Source organism: Cavia porcellus, unplaced genomic scaffold (assembly GCF_034190915.1).
Source record: "Cavia porcellus strain 051 isolate PalLab524CR breed Dunkin Hartley unplaced genomic scaffold, mCavPor4.1 scaffold_2, whole genome shotgun sequence".
In the NCBI taxonomy this organism is placed as follows: Eukaryota; Metazoa; Chordata; class Mammalia; order Rodentia; family Caviidae; genus Cavia; species Cavia porcellus.
The window spans coordinates 135054101-135070885 of NW_026947485.1; the positions used below are offsets into that span (position 1 = coordinate 135054101).

The 16785-nt window shown below is 34.9% G+C and overlaps 1 protein-coding gene across 1 annotated transcript in view; it reads left to right on the plus strand.

Annotated features, from left to right (window-relative positions):
- Nucleotides 1-13245, plus strand: part of Fam174a (family with sequence similarity 174 member A) — a 32670-nt gene extending 19425 nt beyond the window's left edge. The window contains exon 3 of the mRNA XM_003479441.5: nucleotides 12742-13245. Coding sequence (XP_003479489.2) covers nucleotides 12742-12745 — 4 coding nt within the window. The 3' untranslated portion in view covers nucleotides 12746-13245. The remainder of the gene's footprint in view (nucleotides 1-12741) is intronic.
- Nucleotides 13246-16785: the final 3540 nt, after the last annotated feature.

The following is a 16785-nucleotide window of genomic DNA, read 5'->3' on the forward strand; positions in this document are numbered from 1 at the left end:
CTGGGAGGCAAATTTGAGTCTAGCTTGGGCAACCAAATGAGAACCTGTCTCAAAATAAAAACTAAGATGGGGGTTTGGTAAATAGCTGAATGAGAAAGCAGTGGATCCTGAGCTTTGTGACCACATAGTTATACCTTGAGAACTTTATGGTAAATGAAACAATACATGTGCAGGAAAATACTACATTACATCACTTATATGAAGCAAACTCATAGAAGTAAAGAATAACATGGTGTTTTTAGGGGCTACGGCAAGGGGAAAATGAGAGATAATTATTTTGGTTTTGAAAACTTAATGTACATGTTAGGAATATATTTTCACAGTACTGTGAGGTAGACACAATGTTGCTAAAAGGGAAGATCACCCCTACCAAAAAGAACAGGTAATCAAGTGAGGTAATAAATATATTCTTTGGCTTTGTGATTACTTCATGTATATTAAAACATTAAGTGGTATATGAAAAATATATACAACTTTTATTTGTTAATTAAACCTCAACAAGAACGAAGTTTAAAATACCAAGCATGAAACAGTTGTAATCCATGCCACTTGTACGACTCGTCAATCACTCAACAGGTCCTGAAAATTAATTTTGCAAATGTTAAGACATGAAAAACAAAAGGTTGTATTTGATGATGTTCCATATGGCTTGGAGCAGACCAGGGTAAAGGTAAGGTTGTAGAAGACCAGTGAGATGCTGCCAGTGTATTCTAGGGATTTGGAAGGTGTGATCATGGAGTTTGTTTTGTTTTGTGGGCAAAGGAGAAAGACATGATAAAAATAGAGATGCAGCTTTAGACTTAAGACAACAAAATCGTCATCTTGAAGTTTTTAGTAGACTAAACCAATGTATTTCATAAATGAGAAGAAATTCAGTACATGTGTCTTTATTAAGTAAGGAGCTTAGAAAATAGTTAGATGTGTTTACTTCCTGTTCATTTATTTGTTCTTCTGGTAAATGAATGCTGTAGCAGCCATTTAAGTTCCAAGCAGTGTTTCTGATGCTTATAAGACCTGAGAGCAAACGGCAGAGGGGGAAAAAGGAAAGAAAACCTTGACTTTGTGAATTAAACAGCTTCTGGTGTGGCAGAGATGAGATCGGAAGGTTGACAGTTCATTTTTATTTTGATTCTTCCATTTACATCATTGGATTTGACTTTTTTTCTTCTTCCAAGAGAACATAATCGTTCATCCCTTATTTTTAACAGTCTTTTTGTTTGGAGATCAAAGGTTCTTAGAATAAAGTCTTACCTGTTTTTTCCACCCAGACCCATTTACTGTTACCATTTTAACTTTGTTCGGCTTGTTTACTCTCTTTTTCTGCTGCATAACAGTTTACCTCACTTATTTTGTATTTACCTGATGCTTTGATGTTTCCTCATAATTATATTTATGTTATGCATTTTTAGCTGAAATATCAAATGGATCCTGCTATACCCTGAGAGTATCATAGCTGGAGACATAGGATGTTTGTCCATCTTTTATTAGTAGTGATAATTTTTATGCATTTGTTCAAATTTTATCTGGTATCTCTGACTTGCTACTGTTGTTTTCATTTTCCAACTAATGGAATACATTTTAAGACCATGAAAATATTCTGTTTCTCATCAACAGCATTTAGTATTTCTATCATTATTTAGTTTTTCTATCATTATGCTGGCCTGATCTAATTGTTCACTGTAATAGTTGCAAAATGAGTTTCTGACTACTGTATTTCCTCAATCTTAACTAGTTTAGCATTAGCATTCTCCCCTAAGCAAACTACCTGACTGCCTCCTTCCTTCCTTTTCTTCCTTCCTTCCTTCCTTCCTTCCTTCCTTCCTTCCTTCCTTCCTTCCTTCCTTTTCTTCCTTCCTTCCTTCCTTCCTTCCTTCCTTCCTTCCTTCCTTCCTTCCTTGCATAAAGAGCTACCTATGTAGATTTATGAAAGCTTGAGTTTTTTACCTTAGAACCCCAGCATGGCCAACATTGAGAGTATATTCAGGTATTGAACTGACATTTAATTTGGTTTAACAGTCATTTAAAATACAGTGTAGTTTAATAAATTTATTTCAAATTTCCTTTCTCCATCCTGTTATTTTTAAATAAATTTGTGATAAATGAAGTGTCTTTGTTTCTGTCTCTGTCTCTCTTCCACTGCATTCCTCTGGTCTCAAACCCCCCCCCCCCCCCCGATTTAATCAGCCTCATTGTTTTCTAGATTATACTCTCTCTTATTCTTTTGGTTAACATTAACATGCATATTTTAAGTTTTCCTTATTTGCCACGTAAGAAATAGGAAACTTTATATGCTGTCATAATACTTTTCTGTTTTGTGAGCCATGCTATATAACTGTACAACTTCATAGAGACCTGGGCACAGTGGCAACACATCTGCAGTCCCAGCACTCTGGAGCCTGAGACAGGAGAGTTGCAAGTTCAGGAGTAGCCCAGGCAATTTAACAATTCAGTGAGATACTACCTCAAAATAAAATTATATATATATATAAAGCTGGGGCTGTAGCTCAGTACATGTTTTATGGATATATATGTATGGTATCCTGGGACATGGCAGAGTTCATTTGTGGTTTGATATTTGACTACTTTTCAGTTGTTCAGTAATTATGAATAACTGCAGTGCATATCCCTGTGCATATGTAGTGTTGTTATTTCCACAAGTGTGCTTTCAGTGTAAACTTCTAGGAGTTGTAATAGATTAGTCCATTTTCTGTTACTGTAATGAAATGCCTAAGGCTGGTTAGCTTTATAAAAAAAAAAGAGATTTACTTGTCTTTCAGTTTGGGGGTATAAGAGTCTACGGGTTGCGATGGTCTTTGTGCTTGTATTCTTAATGCAGTGCAGGGCATCACAAGATGGGACACAGGGTAATGTGCTCATGCCTTTTCAGGACTCTCACCTGATAAAGCCACCTACAGTGTGTTATCTCAACCCTGTCAACCTCTCCTAATCTGACTCACTTCCTTAAAGCCACCACAACTAAAGAACATGGTCAGATTGGGTGTTCCTCCTTTTAATACTTTGCAGTATGGATTAGATTCAACACATGAAGCCTTGGGGGACATAATCAAATCATATTCAGTCCAGAGGAGTGTTACAGGTCAAATGACGTAAAGTCAGTTTGAACCGTGATGAATTAGAGGTGACTATGTGATAGCTAGTGGGCAGAGAAAATTGAATGGTTTCATTCTTTCATTAAAATTAGCAATTAAGTATCTGTCATGTGCGCTGGGCACACTCCTGAGCTCCAGGGGTATAATGGTGAATGAAAGAACAAAATGCCAGCCTGTGTAATTAACAGTATAGTAGATATGCATAGGTTAGTAATACAGAACAAGGAGACTTACTTAGACATAATAGATTTGGGACTGAACATTTTAATATTTTTTTTTTTTTTTTTTTTTTTTTGGTCTGGGATTTAGCTCAGCGGCATAAGCACCTGCCTTGCAAGCAGGCAGTCGTGAGTTCCTTCCCCATACCGATAAAAAAAGAAAAAAGACATTTTAATATTTTGATCTTGCCCAAATCATTCACAGTGCACAACTATAGGCCAAGGGTAACTTAAATGAGCAAAGAAGGAGGAAAGTTCAGGACACAAAGATGCAACAACCAGTCGTGTAGTTTCTGTACTGTCTCCTTTTATTTATTTATTATTTTTATGTTGCTAGGGATCAAATCCAGAGACTCCCACATGGTGAGCTACACCCACTGCTTAATCTCTCTTTAAGCAATATTAAACATCACTTAAATAACGCACTGATTTTAGCACTCTAGTGAAGTATTTTTTAAACTTTGAATCAGTATGAACCCCTTTTCCCTGTCTTTCATTTTGGGAAAAGTGGCTATATCCCTTTTCTACAACTGTGTGGTGTTTTCCAAGAAGTGTAAGTTGAAGTGTATCAATTCCTATTACTTTCTTTGTCTTAGAGATTATTTTTCATAGTTAGATACACAACCCCATTACGGTTACTTCATTTCGAGCTAATTCAGTGGCAGGATTTTCTCTTGATTTTTTTTTCACATTTGTAGAGTGCTAAAGGTTACTTTGAAAAATAGTACTGTAAGATCTTTAAGTACTTTAAGATCTGAGGAGGGGATTGGCTAAAGGGTTCCAAAACATGGTCTAAATGTCTACATTTTAATTGCTTGACCATTGACATATGTAAAGTTAATGAGAAAGGTGAATTAAGATCTGCTATAGCTACCCTTCCTTATATTAATGAAAACATTAGCTGTCAATTTTTAAAACCATTTTGTTAGCATGTTTCTTTTCTTTTTTTTAAGACAAGGTCTCACTATGTAGTAGTTCAGACTGGTCTAAAACTTGCTGTGTACACTAGGCTGGCCTTGAACTCATGGAAATCCTCCTGACTCAGCCTCCTGGCTGCTGAGATTACAAGTCTATTCCACCATGCCTGGACACTACTCTTTTTAAAGAGTTTTAACTATGAATTATGTTGGCTGTTGTCAAGTGCATTCTGTGTGTGTTAAGCAGTTCCTCCCTATTTTAATTGACTATAGTGAATGTGATACATTTATTCTTGAACGTTGAAACAACTTAAAATCCTGAGATAAATCCTACTTTGCCATAATATCATCTTTTTTTTTTTGTCACCCCCATAGCTACTTTCTTTTCTTTTTCTTTTTCTTTTTTTTTTTTTAATTAGTATATGTTTGCAAGAGATAATAAACACATTTACCCAGGGAACTAGTACATATTCTCATCTGTCTTGCTACCTCCATATATGTTTGTGTGTGTGTGTGTGTGTGTGTGTGTGTGTGTGTGTACATAAATCATATACATGTATGTGTAGATAATATCTATATTTTTATAATGTCTGTCATATTTGGATAGTTGCTATAAAATATGTTGACAAAATGATCCTTTTACATCTATGTTTCTATATATTTATCACTGGTATTATCTCTTCCTGGACTGTTTAATAGAATTCATGAGTGAAGCTATCAGGGCACGGACTTTTTTCCTCTGGAGGGGAACATTTTCAGTAGCAAACTCAATTAAAAAAAAAAATAGATGTAAAGCTAGCACACAAGACGTGGCGCTGTGTTCAGTACCTGGTACTGCAAAATAAAGATAAATAAAGTACTGTCAGTTTACGCAGTCCCCCAAATTACCTAACAAATACACTCTGTTGGTAACATTACCGCTTAAGACGACATTCTGTCTTGTCTAAATGAATGTAGTAAAGTTTGAGAAGAATTGTTCTGTGAGTGCGTTTCTTAATGAAATAGCATTTGAGCCAGTTCAGAACTCTGTGAAAACACTCTAATTTGACTAAAGAACTATATGTACAAGGTGTACACTGTTGAATAGGAGTCTAGGGGGATGAAGAGACACACAGTTCTGTAAATGTTCATGATTGCATATAGCTTCTGCCCTTGAAGTAGATAATTTGTTTGAGCCTGTTTAAACCATATTGCATTTTTTTTAAGTAAAAAGGATTTGGTTCTATTTTCAGCTGTATTATTTCTCACATAATTCTTCATCGAAATTTCATTCTTATTTTAGTCAAATCAACAGAGAACCTGTGTTGTACTAGTGAAAGTAATATTCAAGTAACTAAAAATCAGAATAGAAAGAAGTGTCCTTGTTTCTGGCTCAAGGAAGATGGGGTAACAACATCCTATAGACGTGATTGAAACAGCTGCTTATTAGTAAATGTCCCCTTTAAAGCAGCATTATTGTAGGCACTAACACAGCCATCAGAACAGTCTTGCCAAGTAATTTCTACTGTGCTCATTTGAAAGAGCAAACCTGAGGCCTGGAACGTTTTAAGGAACTCTCGGCTCCCTTTCCTACTGCAATCTCATTCAGTTTGTTTAATGCTTAGTTACACCTGTGAAGATAATTATTCTTACTATCTTCACTGTGTTGAAACAAGGACTGGCCTCTACTGTCAGTTTTTCCATGTGGACCCGGAAGTGCTGAATAGGAAGACGGAATATGATTTCCGTTACTTCCTGCCTGCAGGATAAGCCTTAGAACTGCAATGTAATTTCTGATTCATTTTGGATCATATCTTACTAATGTTGTCTTACTTGTTTGAGATTCTAAAATTAGTTCCACTTTATTATCCAAAGTCTATCCCAAAAATAACAGGATGCAAGTCATTTCCAGACAGGTCCGTGAGTTTCCTTCTTTACAATTTTATAAAACAAGCTTGATGTACTCTTCCTCAGAGAAATGCTTCTACTGTGGCCTTAAATGCACCCAAATATTAACAGTGATCTTTGTCATTAGGATGAGGTAATTTTTTCACTGCTTCTTTATATTAGATCAAACTGTATGAAACTGATAATGTGTGATTTAAACTAAATTTTCTAAAGGAAGTTTTTGGAGGCGTTTTTTCATTTAATAGAGTATTCCAGTTGGGCCAAGACCAGCACAGTGTCTCAGGTTTTTGGTTCCTGTGTCCCTTAATGTTGCCCAGTGTCCTGTGCCTTGTCGTATGCTGGTCATTGCCCAGTGCCACTCTCTTCCATCATCACAGCCATGCAAAAGTTAGGGACCTATTCTCCTTGTCTGCTTAAGAATTAGAACATTTTCTCCCAAACCCTCCTCTATCAGAGTTCTTTTATCTTGTATTTTCATTTCATCAGTCAGACTTAGGTCTTGTGATCATTTCCTAAAGTAAAACCTAAGAAAGAAAAGAAATACTATGCAGATTGGCTCAGGTTTACATTCAGAATGGTATGTTTGGGAGGACTTTTCTTCCTTCATTCCCGTTACATGTAGTACTTTAAGAATTGAAGTTAGGGGCTGGGGATTTAGCTCAGCAGCATAAGCGCCTGCCTTGCAAGCAGGCGGTCCTGAGTTCGATCCCTGGAACCATTTAAAAAAAAAAAAAAAAAGAAGAAGTTAATGTAATTAATGTAGTCAGGTGGGAAAATGTGTAGGTGTGTCAAAAATAGCCCAAGCCTCTTGATTAGTATCACTTTTATCTAATGTGTTTTGCTGTCCTAATTTTGGTTTTGATTAGTTAGTAAAACATTTTGAACAAAAGAACTGTAACTCTGAGGAGACAGTCTCAGTTTTTATTATTGTGTGGTTTTCAACTGTCTCAGAAAGTAAAACTGAAGAGGAATCAGAGACAGCATAATCTGACAATAAATTACCTTCAATTTTCTCAAAGAAAAGTGGTGGAAACAAATACGCATAGCCATGCTCAGAAACACATATTTAAACAGAGCTTTATAAACAGAATAATAAATGCAAACAATATATTCATGCCCAATTCCTACTAAACAGTAAAATTATTATTATTTATAATGATGTATACTAGAAGACATTTTTAAAATTATGGTAACAGCTTTTAGAAGCTAATACTTCTGTCCTTTCAACTCTAGTCTAGCAATTTCTGTCAAGTGTGTAATTTACAAAGGGCTAAATTTGCTTTTTGGCTACTTTTATTCTGCTTCATTGAATTTAATATCATACTGTATGCGTTCATTACATTTTGTGCCCAAAGTTACTTGGCCATAAAATACTTTCTGGCTGTTAACATAAGCACATCAGAATCAGAAAGCAGATTTGATGCAACTGTTTAACTAAAAACTCTAATTAAGAAGGTCTTACTCAAATAGTTATCGAGTTGAAAGTAGTTGTAATTCCTAACACATTATATAAATTTTAAGTGTAATGTATCACCAGAATAAACACTGGTTATTTAAAATGAGTAAAACATAGATAGGAATATATTTAACTATTGCTTGTTTTAGAAGAAAATTTCTATCTTATGATATCCAGAGGTTTGTTTTCATATGTTTGTCTTTACTTAAATGGATCAAAAAGAGAAATTTCATTTAGTTTTGTTGTTGTTGTTGATGATGCTTTACTTTTGTATGGACATTGAGCCATAAAAGAAAGTTTACTTTGCTCCATTAATAACTGGGAATCACAACATACAAAGTTGATAGTCACAAGCCATATGTGCAATTGATATGTGGCTGGTGTATGTAAATGTATAATTTCATTTTCTCTTTACTAATTGAAATTTTACTTAAATTGCTACATGGCTATTGGCTATTGTGTTGAACAGTGTAGATCTAGATTAAAAGTGTTTGACCTAGTTTCAGTTACTTCTATTAAAAGTCACAAAGATTAGATGAATCATAAGTTTTATTTAATAAGATGATTGTAGCTTTGGCTTAAGGTGTATACTGTGGTGTGATTGTTTGGGATGCAGAAGGTATGTAGTAGGCTGAATTGAAGAAGGAGACAGAGCATGACCAACCAAGTATGACTATTTTACATGCATGGGTTTCAGGACCACACGAGATCAGGACCTCAGGTTTATGGATGGAAAAATCCTGAGTAAATTTTACATTAACTGTGCTATAACCTAGTGTTTGTTAACTGAAACCTGCGAGTCTTGTTTAAAATAACCCAGAGGATAAACCTAATAGAGCCTACAGTCTGCAAATTTACTTAAATGAACAAACAATAAAAATCATTGACTAAACTGGAACAATTTCTCCATTCAAACTTGAATTGGATTTATAGCTGTTTTCATAGTTCTTTCTTCTGAATTAGCTTTTAAAATAATGCTTTGTTTTAGACAATTATATTATCAGATAACATATCATTTAAGAAAGACCAGTCATTCTTTAAATGTAAAAAAATAGCCAAAATGAGGAAAGATATATTACTATTACCTAATTCCTTTGTTGCATAAAAAAGTATGGTGATTGGGGTATGGAAAGGTAAGGAAATAGTCTTTTACTGCAAGCAATAGTAAACCCAGCAGTACAGACATATAAAGGTTATTTTCATGTCATGAGACTGTAGTGTTGCTTGTTGCATTATTAATCCAGTGACCTTTTGATGGCAGAAATGAACTACATTTATGTCGTTGTCTCAAAGTGTAATTTGTGTTTGTCCTGTCATGTCTACGTGATGACTGTTGTTTCAGCTGTCACATCTGTTTTAGGCAACAGGAAGGTGGGAGGCAAGAACCCATATATCGTTTCTCTCTTATTAGGGAATCAAAATTTCTCAGAACTATTTTTTCATTTCTCTTATTTGCTTGCAAAAACAAAAACATCAATGGTTTTACTAACAAACAAAATATTTAGCACAAGCTGCAGATGTCACTAATTGTTCATATCTTTTGTTTGTTTGTTTTTTGTTTTTCTGGGGTGTTGTTGTTGTTGTTGTTGTTGTCCTGGAGAGGCAATCCCAGGCACTCGCTAAGTCACTAAGTTGTTCAGGCTGGGCTCAAACTTGGGATTGTTCTGTCTCAGCCTCCCAGAGTGTTTTTCAGTGATTAAATTTGTGAATTGATGAAAGATAGTTGCTTGGGATTTGGGGTGTTTGAATGAAGAGATGAATTGTCAGAAAGTATTATGGAAGAGCATCCGCGGTGATGGTAGCAGTGGTGGCAAACCTACCTATGGCACACACACCGCACCCAGCAAGTGGAGCCCTCTCTGGGCACGTGAGCCAAGTCGCCCCAGCAGCCAAGCATTGAATAACAGTTGTTTTCTCTAAGCTAAAACCTCAGTATTCAGGTTTAATGGAAGTGTTGAACCTTTGGAGTAAATAACTGGGTTTTGGATTGAGGTTTGGGCACTTAGTCTCTAAGTGGTTCCCCATCACTCGTCTAGCATGTAGGTATGTCATTTTTGTGTTTAGCAATAGGCATACGATACCATAACCAGAATAACTAAGGCGTCTTTTTTTGTTTCTTTCTGATTTCTCTTCTTTTTCTTTGTTTTCTACTCTTTTAATTTGGCATTGGGAATTGTGTTGAACATTGAACATCTCAACCACTCTTGAGATTTCTGTGACTGATCCTTCTGAGCTCAAAAATCTTGTGGTAAATAAGGAGCAGTAGAATGTGACTGACTCGAGTGCTTGCTATGCTTCTGTGGCCAGCTCACTGAATGACCTTGTGATTTAGCAAAGATAGACATTATTGTTAATTGTCCTACATCTTGTATGCTAATGTTAAAGCACTTCTGTCTGCCTCTTTCATGTAGTGCAATTATTTCCGGTTTAAGTTTCATCGGTTCAGGGTTTGAACATCATTAGTAAACGATTCTTTCTTTCTTTTCTCCCTTTACTCCAGATTGATCTAATCTCTGGAGACCTGTACCATTATTTATTTGATCTAAGGCATTATTATTAATTTTAGACAATGCATTAAGAAGGAAGTAACTGCCAATATTATTGTGAAACAATCTAAGTTTTAAATTATGCAAGAATTGTGCTTTCCAGCCTATATTTTTCATCCCTTCTGAGGAATTTGGCAACATCTGCTTGCAGTTGGATTTCTTGATATGTAGTAGTTTATCAGAACAGAAATTAACAAACTTCATTTATCTAGGTTAAAATGCTGTCTTGAGATTATTCTTCATTTCTTGGCAAGAATATTTGGAACTGACATCATCATTCTAGTACTGTACTTAGTAATGCCTTTCTGACATCATATTCTAGCTTGGTATTCTCTGCTACATCTTTTATGTATTCAGTAACTTTTGCCTCATTGATTACTAACAACAATTCCACATGCTCTCCAGGTAGTAGGAAATCTTGGATGTTTTTTCTTTATACAATATTCATTATGTATGTGTTTTCAAACTGTTCTAGGATCCCTAAAACAATGAGCAAGTGGCTTAGGGATAGATAGTAGCTTAGAACACTACACTGTGGAAGCGGTATGGAATTACAGTTGTTTTGTAAGATTGTAAGGTGTTTAAATAAGAGGCTGTGATGGGGAAAGTCTGATGGGAAGGGGAGTTGAAAGCATGAGCCATTGCATGGCCCTCTTCAGGCTGTGCACAAAGCTGAAGCCTCTGCAAATACAGGATATGAGGGTTGTGGAGGTTGTCAGAGCTTAGAGCACTCTGGCATCATCAATGCTCTTGAATGAGGAATGATACACAGCCATTTTAGGTTCTAGGACATTATTCTTGTGACTTGTGAAAGATAAATTGGAATTTAAATAAAACTAAGGTGTAAAATTTTGAAGATTTTTCAGTTTTTCAGACGGGTCACAGCAAGGATAGGCTGAGTTAGAAGTGGAAGGAATTAAAAACGTTGGCAAGATACAGTGCTCAGTGCTTGGGATAAAGGAATCATGAGAGGTGATCTTTGTGCTCCTACTGGAAGGATGATGAAGAGGATGACATTATTTGACTTCAAAAGATGCAAAGAAAGAGGAAGTTTTAAGTAGAAGATGATCGGCTAAAAATACTCCTTGTGAAGAAAAGAGATTAAAAACGTCTTTGTTACTATTACTCTTCATTCCATCGTGCTAGACAGAGACAGCTGTTAAGTTCTGTGTAGCACAGAGTAGTTGTTGTACAGGATAAGGTTCTGAGGAAATCCCAACCGGGGTGCAGTATTCCAGGCAAAGAACAGTCCGATATTAGTACTTTCAAGACAACGGGCATAATTGCAAAAGGCAAGTGTGAATATTCATACTTGCTCTGAGATTGATATGGGCTCAGAAAACATTCGGCAGACACACAGTATGGTATTATTTCTTTCTGCCAGGCACTGCTCTGTCCGAAAGCATCCCATGCCACTTGCTATGTGTTCCTTAGGTTCTCAGACACTTTCTCATTCAGAAGGCTGCTGTGGAATTCCTATTAAAATTTGGTTGGTCCTAGGAAGTTTTTGGATTTTTACTTACTATATGTGTGGACACTTTTGACTTCACAGATTGATTTTTTGTAAAGATCTGCAAATTAATCATCAAATTGAAAATGAGTTTCAAGCATCAAAAGAACAAGAGATTATAAAATGAAGTCTGATTGTAAGGTTTTTAAAACATAATCTGTAATAAATACTTGAAAAGATTGAATTTACTGTCAAAAATATAGGAAGTTTATTAAGGTTATGTTTGTCATTTAGAGATCTATTGTAGGTTACAAACTAAAGATTTGGATAAGATAATAATATGAAAAAGAGCTTTACTCATTCTCAGATCTGTCTTCAGTGAAGTTGCAAATGTTATGAGTGATTACCAATGAAGATTTATCAGTAAAGTCTACACACTTTGAATATAACTTGATATGACTAAATGATTTAAATTATGAGTATTGTTAGAAGTTTCTTAAAGGCCTAGATTTGGATTAATAATTTGTATTTTTTAAAATTAAGATCCATAAAAATTTACAGGATAAAAATAACACATCAGATTACCGTAAACTAGTCAATAAGAGAGAAATGAGCAAATGTGTTCCATTGCCTGTGTTAAAAAATTTGTCTTAAAATAAAAAACAAAAAAAAAAAACCAAAAAAGCCTTTGTCTTCCTTATGAATAGCCATATTATAAATACCACATTATAAGTACCAAAAGCATTATTTTTTCATAGACTTTATTTTTAGCCCTATATACTTAATTAATTCTCATTTCTAAAATCTCAGAAACAGGATCATTTAAACAGTTACATTTAAAGAAGCTAGAAATTACAATGCATACTGAAGCCAACAAATCACTTCTGAGTATTATGGGGAGACACATTTTTTTTTGAATATGGCATGTTATAATTACCCAAAGAATTATGCATAAAATGTCCTTGAAAAGTTACAATTATTATTTAAAGATAATACCTGCAATAATCGATGCATCCAAAGTAATGATCTGTTTTATTCTTTCATCATCATTCATTTAGATTAAGTACTTTTTATTCTACCCTTTCTAAATCCTGAATGTTTTAAAATGTGTTTCAGTTTGCTACTAAGGTGGCATTGACAGTGCTCTTTCCTTGCAGATAAGAATGTGCCTTTTGATGAGAGGACTTCATCTCTCTACCACGAAGAGCCACGTTTCTACGTTTCAGGAATAAGAAGCCACTGTATCAAGGGGTGGGGTATTTAAGTTACATACATTGTGACCTTTAATTTTTTGTTACTATAGAAAATGCCATAGTTTGTTATTATTATTATTTTTTTGGTATGTACAGAAGTGCCATGTTAATGGGCTTACTGTTGTTAGGGATAACCTGTATTGTAATAGTTTATCTTGAAATTTCTTTAAGACTTCTTTTCTCATAAGTTTTGGTTTCTTATTATATTACTGTAAATTGTTTAATCACTAATCGGTTAATGTTATTTTTGCTAGTATATTTTAAAGAATCATAAAACCTAACAGTCCAGAATGTAAAAGTAATTAAATTGTCCTGTATTTCCCATTTCTCTGGGAAAAAGAAGCCAAATTTATTATGTTGTGTTTGGATTTTTAAAATATTAATAAATGAGTTTGCAATGCAAACCAATATATGTGTTTTTAAGTTATTTTAACATGGAACGGACACAGTGCACTTAAAATATAAATCTCAAACCTATGGAATGATATATGCATACATGTATGTTATATGGCTTCTAGAGAAAACTTCTCAGAAAGTCTTTTCTTCTGTTAGTCACTTCCATGTAAAAGTTTCTGGTAGAAAATAAGATAAAAACTGTGATGCTGATATTAAGTAATATATCAAATATAAAGTTAAACATCAGTATCTAATTTGATATTTTATACATCTGTGAATGTCATTAATTATATTTATTCATAATATAGTATGAGATAGATTTAATAACCATATAACAGTGTGAGTCAAAGCCTCAATCATGCAAGTATGTAGTAGAGTCAGGAATTAAAGCAAATACGTTCACTTTGAAGTTGAGTTTTATGTAGACTGACTTCATCATCTGCGAAAATATTATTTAACTCCATTGAGCTTCGGTTTTTCACATTGTAACAGATAATTTACAGGCAAAATGTGACACTAGAGAATACAAATATGTGTAGCAGTAAGAATGGGCATGGGTAGATATAGAGTATTACAAGATAATTCTGAATTGTAGTGGGTTATAACAAAGATTTATTTCTCATGCCACATGGGTATTATGGTTACTGTCTTATTTCCTCCTTATTTCCTTATTATTCTGGTTACTGTCTTCATTGTCATTTGTCAAGACTCAAGTTGCTGAAAAAACCCTGCTTCCAATATTGTCTTATAATAAGCATCCAGACAGACTTGATGACCACGTGGTACCTTACAGGCTTCTGCTTTAAGTTGATATTCTAAATTCCAACTACATTTTATTGGTCAAACACCTCTAAAGCTACTCCAGACTTCAGTAGAGCAAAGGAAAATAATTTTTTATCAAGAAATGTATAGTATTTTCCACCCAAAATATATCAGGGCTAGGCATGTATCTCAGTGGTAAAATGCTACATTCCTACCATGGCATGCATGAGCTCCTAGGATTGATTTTCTGCACCAGAAAATGCACGCGCGCGCACACACACACACACACACACACACACACACACACACACACACTGCCAAACTTGTTTTATACATATGTCAACTTTTTGTGCGGTGAGTCGTGTCATCTTTATTTCAGCACACACAAGCCTGGTGTACAAGCAGGGACTAAAGAGGAAGACATGTTTATGCCAAAAGGATGAGTTTTCTTCAGCTTTCACTAATAGCAACTATGAGGAAATACTTTCCTAACGTGATACCTAGTTTTTAATCTCCAGAAGAAATTAGTATTCCAAGTTTCCTATATAAAGTCTCTCTTTTAAATTGTTATTTACACAGAATGCATTTGGAGTAAACATATTGCCATGCTTCAGGAGAACAGAAAAGAAAGATTTTGTAGTAATTTATGGAGCACATACAATGAATTGGAAGTTTCTAACCAGCCACTGTGTGGAACTAGAAAATTCAAGTAGCTTCTGCTTAGTCCTTTTTAATTAATAGCTGTATTATCACTTGTATTATTTGGCATTCTTGTCACTGAGACGTAGCACCAAGATACCCACAGCTAAAAGGAGGAAAATCTTAACTTCGCTCAGTTTCAGGAGATCCAGTACGTGGTTAGCAGGTTCCAAAGAAGAAACCTCCTGGCAGACTACTGTGTTACACCTAAGTTGTTTGGTTCTCACGGTGCCATGCCAGAGAGGAATATTCTAGGGATCATAATATATATTACCCAAGGCCAGGCTGTCCTGTCCTACACAAAGACACCCCAAAGGGTACTCTGTAATCACTTAATCCAGTGAGGTTTACATATTCAAATGAAGGGTCGCAATCCACTACTTGTCAATTTTATACCCAAACAAATTTTAAATCATAATCTCCAAAATGACAACAGAAAATTCATAATTTTACCTAATGTACAATTGTCCCACAACCTAGAAGCACAATAATCCCATCCTCCAAAATCTCAGTTGCTCAAGCATGTTTCAAAAGTCCAATTCCAAGTCTCTTCTGACACTCAAGCAAACCCTTAGCTGAAAAAATCTAGGAAAAATCGCAAGCAAATTACCTGACTCAGTTATCAGCTTAATTCACTGAAGTATGCTTGATGAGTGCATCATCACTTCATTGATTGAGCCTTGTCTCTCCAGGTAAAGAAATCTACACTGTTTGACTCTATCCTCCAGGTTATGGGCACTCCAGATTATCTTCTCAATGAAAAATGATCTATGTTTATTGCTGAATACATATGAAACCTACTTTATGCTGATAAAATGTCAGCCTCCAGTGTTGCTTTTTCTTACTGTGATTGACCTCTCTGCCATTTATTCCATTCTTATTGGGATTCACTTCATTAGACAAATGAATGCCATCCTCATGGTTTTCCCCCCAGGACATTATTCTCTTTTAGCATAAATTCTTGTTACTGTGAAATCACAGCCATAGGGTTCTTTGAAGCCTTTTTATCTAGTTGTGAAAACCTGCAAAATACTCTATGATATTTATAATTGCTTTTTTTTTTTCTTGTGTGGCCATGCTATAAATATTTTTGAGGTATAAGGGGTTCTCCAGCTACATTTCTAAAATGAACATTACCCTGAAGTTACATGTTTCTGGAAATAACCTAACATTAAGCTTTGCCCTAAAGCCTTTTCTTCTTGTGAGAAAATGTGGCTGCCTGGAAAGATGGGAGATGACAAACCTTTCTATTTTTGAACTTAGTAAGTCCTGCCCTTTTTTTCTCTAAATTCTATAAAAGAGTTGAATATTGTTATTTTTAAAATCTCAACATACAATATCCTGTGTCTGTAAAAGAAGTCAGTTGGCACTTTTAACATTCAAACATTTTGCCTAGAAATAACCTCAGTCTCTTTAACTTCATAATTATATTATTGGAGCCTTTCATCACTACATTTTTTTCTTTTTCTCCTGTTTTTGTTTTGTTTTTGGTTTCTTTGTTTTTTGTCTCTGAAGGCTCTTATTGACCAGCCTCAGAAGTTCCTAAATATTACTTCTGTGTTATACCAGTCAAATTAGTCATTGAAGCATCTCCAGATGCAGAATAGCTAAACCCCACATCTTGGTAAGCTGAAGATCCTGCATATAAAAGGAAAGGATGTATGGTGTCCATCTTTGGAGTTCCTCTACCACACTAGAAAAGCCTAATTGCCCAGTAATTCTTAGCACACTAACTTTTCTCACTCTTTAGTAAGAAAGCTCTACAGTGCTGGAAAATGTGGAGTTTTGCTGGATTCATTACAATCTGATGAAAACAGGAGACCCTTTAATGAGGAAGGTAAAAGTGGTATTTGGTAAGAACAGTACAAAAGTAATTCGTATCAGTCATATTTGCTATGTATCACTCAACATTCTCGATGATGTAATAGTATTACTTCTGTTTTAAGGAGAGACATCCCACATTTTCTTTTAGTGATGGCATCTGACTCAAAAGTTCAAGGTAGAATGTTGCTGATCCGTCCTCACACCAATAGGACTGTTTGTAGTTACTGGTTTTCTGCCTACTTATAATTAATTTATTTGTACTCTTCT